Source organism: Hyperolius riggenbachi, chromosome 4 (assembly GCF_040937935.1).
Source record: "Hyperolius riggenbachi isolate aHypRig1 chromosome 4, aHypRig1.pri, whole genome shotgun sequence".
NCBI lineage: Eukaryota > Metazoa > Chordata > Amphibia > Anura > Hyperoliidae > Hyperolius > Hyperolius riggenbachi.
Window position 1 is genome coordinate 136,633,196 of NC_090649.1, and position 8,169 is coordinate 136,641,364.

The 8,169-nt window shown below is 51.3% G+C and overlaps 1 protein-coding gene across 1 annotated transcript; it reads right to left on the reverse strand.

Annotated features, from left to right (window-relative positions):
• Positions 1-1,002: 1,002 nt before the first annotated feature.
• On the reverse strand, positions 1,003-2,617 carry LOC137570526 (uncharacterized). The gene is made up of 2 exons (XM_068279218.1): positions 2,457-2,617; positions 1,003-2,236 (listed from the first exon to the last, which is right to left on the reverse strand). The coding sequence occupies exon 2, from the start codon at positions 1,999-2,001 to the stop codon at positions 1,189-1,191; it is 813 nt and encodes a 270-aa protein (XP_068135319.1). The 5' UTR covers positions 2,002-2,236; positions 2,457-2,617; the 3' UTR covers positions 1,003-1,188.
• Between the last annotated feature and the right edge of the window lie 5,552 nt (positions 2,618-8,169).

The window sequence follows — 8,169 nt, forward strand, 5'->3', positions numbered from 1 at the left end:
GGGACACCAGGCCCTAACATTGAAGTGCTTCAAAAACCTAACCACTGGCACATGACCCTCTGAGCCATGGATGAAGGACAGAGGTCAGTGAAAAGGCTAGGCCTCTCACCGACCAGTCAAGGTGTCCTTCATCCATGGCTCCAAGGGTCTTGTGCAAGTGGTTAGGAACAAGAACAAAGTGAGGAGCAAGAGGAACCGATGGCAGAGGTGCATGACTACAGGTGCAGTGCAACAGGCACAAGGTTGTGACCCAGGTAGTGTCTTTCGGGAAAACCAGGCCCTAACATTGAAGTGCTTCAAAAACCTAACCACTGGCACATGACCCTCTGAGCCATGGATGAAGGACACAGGTCAGTGAAAAGGCTAGGCCTCTCACCGACCAGTCAAGGTGTCCTTCATCCATGGCTCCAAGGGTCTTGTGCAAGTGGTTAGGAACAAGAACAAAGTGAGGAGCAAGAGGAACCGATGGCAGAGGTGCATGACTACAGGTGCAGTGCAACAGGCACAAGGTTGTGACCCAGGTAGTGTCTTTCGGGGACACCAGGCCCTAAAGTTGAAGTGCTTCAAAAACCTAACCACTGGCATATGACCCTCTGAGCCATGGATGAAGGACACAGGTCAGTGAAAAGGCTAGGCCTCTCACCGACCAGTCAAGGTGTCCTTCACCCATGGCTCCAAGGGTCTTGTGCAAGTGATTAGGATCAACAAAGTAAGGAACAAGAGGAATCAAAGGCACAGGTGCAGGACTACAGGTGCAGTGCAACAGGCACAAGGTTGTGACCCAGGTAGTGTCTTTCGGGGACACCAGGCCCTAAATTATTAGTGCTTCTAAAACCTAACGACTGGCACAGGACCCTCTGAGCCATGGATGAAGGACACAGGTCAGTGAAAAGGCTAGGCCTCTCACCGACCAGTGAAGGTGTCCTTCACCCATGGCTCCAAGGGTCTTGTGCAAGTGATTAGGATCAACAAAGTAAGGAACAAGAGGAATCAAAGGCACAGGTGCAGGACTACAGGTGCAGTGCAACAGGCACAAGGTTGTGACCCAGGTAGTGTCTTTCGGGGACACCAGGCCCTAAAGTTCAAGTCCAGCAAAACCAAAAGTTAAAAAGCCCTGTGATGGTATCCTTCCTCCGAGGATCGGAGGTATTCAGAGGAGCATGTCCAGGAACAATTTGACTTTTTTTTTCAAATTGTATCGGCACCACTACTAGAAAAGGTGGGAGTTGCTGCCTGGAAATCTGGACTCTCTTGGGTGCTGGTCGTGGATGAGCTGGACCCTGACAGCGGTGGCCCATATTGACTGCCTCTGTAGCCGGTGTACATCTGTGATGATTGCCAGGTGGGCACCGCTGTTGGTTGTGGGGGTCTAAAAATTGGTGGTTGCAATAATGGCGTGTCCATGTGCTGTTTAATCACCTCCAGCAAATTGGAATGGCACGCCATCAGGTTTTGTGAAGGCACCTTTTCAAGATATGGTATTAGAGACATCACAGTGTGAAAACACGGGTGTGCCTGCAATTTCAGTAGTTCCTTGCTTTGTTGATGCATTTGCTGCATCATGTTCTGCAGCTGGCCCACCGACTGATGATGCTGCGCACGCAGTTGGTCGATTTCTCCTCTGTGCATCTCATGCATCATTTTAAGCTCGTCCCTGTAGTGCCCATGTACAGCGTCGAGCTCACATTGCAGTGTAGTGATGTGGGACTTGTACTGCTCCATGATATGGCCCCTGTCCTCATCTTGCAACTGCCGGGTTATGAGAGTTTGGTGGCTCTGAAGAATCCCGAGAAGTCCGGAGACAGCCCCGGACATCTCGGACTCTGTCTCTCTCCTTGTTGGGGGGAGGGTACCTCGACGCCTCACTGGTGTGGTGGTCCTCACTGGTGGTGTGGCAGCATCTTCCCGTCCTCTGGCCTGTGTCGGGGTTGCCCTGCACGCTGGTTGTGCTGCAGTCTCTCGGTGCTCCTCACTTTGTTCTTGTTCCCCTGGAGCTTCCATAGCGGTCGATTGTGGAGGTTCAGCTTCTTCCACACTCGGTCCTGCAACCTCAACATCCAAGCTCTCTTCTGCCAAGTCATCATCAAAGGACGGAGTTGTGATTAAGGACTCCCTCCTCCTACTCCTCGCCTCGGGGCAATAGGTTACATCGGCGACGTCATCATCCACCAAGCTCTCCTCACTGCTGAACCGTGCCTCCTGGGTCGGTTCCTCTTGCTCCAAATTGTCTTCAGTCCTGTAGATAAAAAAAATATTTATTGGTGTGCCAAACAGCATGTGGCGTCAATTCACAGAGCTAGCAAACACTAGCAATCACTTTATCACCCGTTTCTACCCAACATTTGATAAAGCTTGTGAGAAAAGTTCGCTAGCCATGGGAATTGAGGCCATAGCAATACATGGCCGAAGTCATGGTAAATGAGCTCTCAGTTCCTGCCCACAGTAGTGGTACTTACAGTCTAGGTTCCAGGCTTGCATTGATGAAAGACAATTGCTTGGCAAATTGGTAGTCTTTTTGTCGCCTTCCCCCGCCACTGCCACTTCGTTCGGCAAGTTTTTTCTTCCGTAGCCATTTCACATATGCATCCCGTATATTGCGCCACCTTGTCTTGTACCTTTCTCCTGTAACGACATGAAAAATTGATTTCGATTATTTCTCTTGTAGGTACATCGCAACTGGACAAACATATACATCGCTACATGTCACATTTCGTATTGGGAAGAGCACGGTGGCAGGCATCGTCGTGAGGACTTCGAGGATCCTTTGGACGCGACTGAGGGCCAGATACATGCCTGTGCCGGACACCTCGAAATGGGAGGAGATCGCCCAGGGCTTCTGGACCGAGTGCAAGTTTCCTAATTGTGTTGGCGCACTGGATGGGAAACACATCCGGATTCAGAAACCCGTGGGGAGTGGCAGCCATTATTTCAACTATAAAAAATACTTCAGCATTGTTCTAATGGCAGTGGCAGATGCGGACTACAAGTTTGTGTACGTGGATGTGGGGTCGTACGGTAGTTCCAATGACTCTGGAATTTTCCAGCGTACGACCCTTTGCCGGCTGATGGAGGAAGGCAGACTGCGTCTCCCCCGTGACAGACCCTGGCCTGGGACAAGGGCACCGGCCTACCCCTATGTGTTTGTGGGGGACGAGGCCTTCGCCCTGTCCGACCATGTAATGCGTCCGTACCCAGACAGGGGACTTGATGCCAGCCAGCTACACTTCAATGCTCGGTTGAGCCGTGCAAGGAGAATGGTGGAGTGCACATTTGGGATCCTGGTGTCAAAGTGGAGGGTGTTCCACACGCCCATGCTGCTGAAACCGGGCAACGCAGTTGTCGTGGTGAAGGCAGCATGCATCCTCCACAACTTTGTGCGGCAGGAGGAAAGAGAGACTCCGGAACCCCCGAATGTGCTTCCACTAATGCCCCTGCGGAGGTATGCAACCAGGCCAAGGGTAGTGTCACTGCGGAACAGGGACCAACTGAGACTTTATTTTACCACACCACCTGGACGAGGGTGAATGTTTGGTTTTTAATTTGTTTTTTTGAAATGTGTTTATTTTGGAGTTTCAAGTTTGAGTGATTTTAAATGTATTAATTTTTTACAATAAATTGATGTATAATAATTGGTCATTGTGTATGTTTTATGTGCACAGGTGGGGTACATCGCAGGTGGGTGGGATACATCACAGGTGGGTGGGATACAGCACAGGTGGGTGGGATACAGCACAGGTGGGGTACAGGTGGGTGGGATACATCACAGGTGGGTGGGATACAGCACAGGTGGGGTACAGGTGGGTGGGATACATCACAGGTGGGATACATCACAGGTGGGGTAGAGGTGGGTGGGATACATCACAGGTGGGGTAGAGGTGGGTGGGATACATCACAGGTGGGGTACAGGTGGGTGGGATACATCACAGGTGGGGTACAGGTGGGTGGGATACATCACAGGTGGGGTAGAGGTGGGTGGGATACATCACAGGTGGGGTACAGGTGGGTGGGATACATCACAGGTGGGGTAGAGGTGGGTGGGATACATCACAGGTGGGGTACAGGTGGGTGGGATACATCACAGGTGGGGTACAGGTGGGTGTGATACATCACAGGTGGGTGGGATACAGCACAGGTGGGGTACAGCACAGGTGGGGTACATCACAGGTGGGTGGGATACAGCACAGGTGGGGTACAGGTGGGTGGGATACATCACAGGTGGGTGGGATACAGCACAGGTGGGGTACAGGTGGGTGGGATACATCACAGGTGGGATACATCACAGGTGGGGTAGAGGTGGGTGGGATACATCACAGGTGGGGTAGAGGTGGGTGGGATACATCACAGGTGGGGTAGAGGTGGGTGGGATACATCACAGGTGGGGTACAGGTGGGTGGGATACATCACAGGTGGGGTAGAGGTGGGTGGGATACATCACAGGTGGGGTACAGGTGGGTGGGATACATCACAGGTGGGGTACAGGTGGGTGTGATACATCACAGGTGGGTGGGATACAGCACAGGTGGGGTACAGCACAGGTGGGGTACATCACAGGTGGGTGGGATACAGCACAGGTGGGGTACAGGTGGGTGGGATACATCACAGGTGGGTGGGATACAGCACAGGTGGGGTACAGGTGGGTGGGATACATCACAGGTGGGATACATCACAGGTGGGGTAGAGGTGGGTGGGATACATCACAGGTGGGGTAGAGGTGGGTGGGATACATCACAGGTGGGGTAGAGGTGGGTGGGATACATCACAGGTGGGGTAGAGGTGGGTGGGATACATCACAGGTGGGGTACAGGTGGGTGGGATACATCACAGGTGGGGTAGAGGTGGGTGGGATACATCACAGGTGGGGTACAGGTGGGTGGGATACATCACAGGTGGGGTACAGGTGGGTGTGATACATCACAGGTGGGTGGGATACAGCACAGGTGGGGTACAGGTGGGTGGGATACATCACAGGTGGGTGGGATACAGCACAGGTGGGGTACAGGTGGGTGGGATACATCACAGGTGGGTGGGATACAGCACAGGTGGGGTACAGGTGGGTGGGATACATCACAGGTGGGATACATCACAGGTGGGGTACAGGTGGGTGGGATACATCACAGGTGGGGTACTGGTGGGTGGGATACATCACAGGTGGGATACATCACAGGTGGGGTACAGGTGGGTGGGATACATCACAGGTGGGGTACTGGTGGGTGGGATACATCACAGGTGGGATACATTACAGGTGGGTGGGATACATCACAGGTGGGGTAGAGGTGGGTGGGATACATCACAGGTGGGGTACTGGTGGGTGGGATACATCACAGGTGGGATACATCACAGGTGGGGTACAGGTGGGTGTGATACATCACAGGTGGGTGGGATACAGCACAGGTGGGGTACAGGTGGGTGGGATACATCACAGGTGGGTGGGATACAGCACAGGTGGGGTACAGGTGGGTGGGATACATCACAGGTGGGATACATCACAGGTGGGGTACAGGTGGGTGGGATACATCACAGGTGGGGTAGAGGTGGGTGGGATACATCACAGGTGGGGTACTGGTGGGTGGGATACATCACAGGTGGGATACATCACAGGTGGGGTACAGGTGGGTGTGATACATCACAGGTGGGTGGGATACAGCACAGGTGGGGTACAGGTGGGTGGGCCACGGGTGGGTGGGCAACACGTGGGTGACACAAATCCATAGCAAAAGTTGAATACATCACAAGCTTAAACCACAAGCCCCCCCCAAAAAACTTCTAGTCAACATACCCTCTGTGCCTTGCTGTCTCTTGCTCAAGTTCTCAAAGTCCTCCACATACAGCTTGGCAATTTTTTTCCACAGTCCTCTGCATTTTTTGATGTTGCTGTGGTCCGCATCCCCCTTGTCCCACAGGGCTGGTACCTGCTGCACCTGTAGGATGAGGTCTTCTGATGTGTAGGGCCTCACCCCCTCGCTATCAGACAGATCCTGCCCCATATTGCTGCCAAAGAGCTCCAGCATGAAGTCACTGCTGCTCCACTCTGTGAACGCTGGTGCCATGTGGTCCCCATCCAAAATGGCCACCATACCATAGAGTCAGCATAGGAAGTGTGGTACAACATCCGGTTTTTATAGCCAGTGTGTTGTGCGCTCTCCGGTTCTCATTGGTTTCCATTGGCCGGATGCAACATTCCGGCTCCGGTCCGGATACGTCAGCCGGACCAGCCGGACCAAAAAATAGCGCATGTTGGAACGGACGCCGGAGTCCGGATCCGGTCCGGCTCCGGTCCGGACGAAACGGACGCATGTGAACGGTCGCATAGACTTTCATTGCTATGCCGTGCGTCCGTTTCGTCCGGTCCGCATGCGGTCCGGCTCCGGCACGGCTCCGGCACGGCGATTCCGGATAGCAACCGCTAATGTGAACCGGGCCTTAGTTTCCTAGCTGTAAAAGAGAGAAAAATGTGGACTGGAAGCTGTTTTGCTGGTTGAGCCATCTTACCCAAAAGAAATAATGTGGTTGCCATCTCCTTTTCTATTTTCAAGTAAAAATGTTTGTCATCTGTTCATCAAGATCATCTTTTGGCAGCTGTCATGTCCCAAGCCAGGAACAAGCATGGAGTCTCACTAGATTGTATTTTGCTTGTTTCTTTAATTCCTCCTCCTCTTCCTTTTGAAGAGTTAACCTTTTAGTGCACTTCTAATACACAATGCAATGATGTGAGTTATATTATCTTGTGTAAGGTTTTATTTCTTCTCATTTTTCTTTCATATGCCAATCTAACAGACTGACATCAAGCTTTGAGAGTGTTTAGTGGCAGTTTCGGGAAATTGCTTTCTGCATGTTCCCACTTAATGACTTTGGGATGTTCTAGGATATGATGTGATGTCTTTCCATAAAGAATGCAGCAAACATGTCATGGGACTCCCTTTACAGCAATCTTCCATGCACCAGTGTGTCTGCCAGACCAGAGTATACAGTATTTTATTTCACTTCCTAAAAGTAAATTCTATCAACACAAATTAAAATACAACATTAAACCGCACGGCTTTCCTTAGCAGAAGAACGCCCATATGCTGTAGACATCAGTTACAAAAATATTAATCATTAGTGTTCATGTAAAAGCTTAAAGGAGAACTTCAGCCTAAACAAACATACTGTCATTGACTACTTGAAGACCGCCTCACGCCAATGGGCGTGACTGTGGCGGCAGCCCCAGGACCACCTAATTGGCATTAAGTCCTGGGGCTGCAGTTTCACAGGGAACGGCCGCGCGCATGTGCAATCGTTCCCTGCCACTTCACGGAACGGAGTACCATGAATAGCCTGCTAGCCGCCGATCGCGTCTAGCAGGCTGTTTGTAAACGAAAGGGGAAAGAAATCCCCTTTGTTTACAACTGCACACCGCTGGAGTCCCTGGCAGTGCTGTATGAGATCGGCGATCCCCGGCCTCTCATTGGCCAGGGAACGCCGTCCTCTCACAGGCTGATGCCCATGAGAGGCGAATGAGGGAGGGGGAGGGAGGAGAGAGGGAGAGAGAGCCTCATAGAGGCTGGGAAAAATAATAAACAAATGGCCGCAGCGATCAGACCGCTCCGGTGGCATGTCCCCTAAGGGACAAAAAAAGGAGGTGAGTCCGATCGCTGGTCATCATAGCTGAGCTGTGCAGGAGGCTGAAAAGCCTGCACAGCCCAGAACAGCAGAAAATGGCCTAGTGGTCTTTAGGGGGGGGGGGGGGGTGAGCACTGTGGGCGTCAAGTGCTTAATGCTAGGTACACACCATACAATTTTCTGTTAGATTCTTCTGTTAGATTTAACTACAACATGGGAAAAAAGTTATCTGGCAGGTAAATCTAAGAGAAAATCTAACAGAAAATTGTATGGTGTGTACCTAGCATAAGTTACAATAGTTATGTTAATTAAAATAAATAGGTAATATAATCTCTTACCCACCCTGTTTTAGAAGAACTTGCAAATGTTTGTGACTTCATGGGGGCAGCCATCTTTTTCATGGGGGCAGCCATCTTTTTGGTTGAAAGGAGGTGACATGAGACACAGTTTCAATTGTCCTGTGTCCTGATCACCCCTCCCAGCTGTGTGCGCTAGGCTTCAAATCTTAAATAAAACAAAAACAAAAAAAACAAATGTGCACCAAAACAGCAGAACAACTACATTAAAAAA

Excerpts from the sequence above, each read along its gene's own strand:
- LOC137570526 (XM_068279218.1), bottom strand. The coding sequence starts at position 2,001 with ATGGAAGCTCCAGGGGAACAAGAACAAAGTGAGGAGCACCGAGAGACT.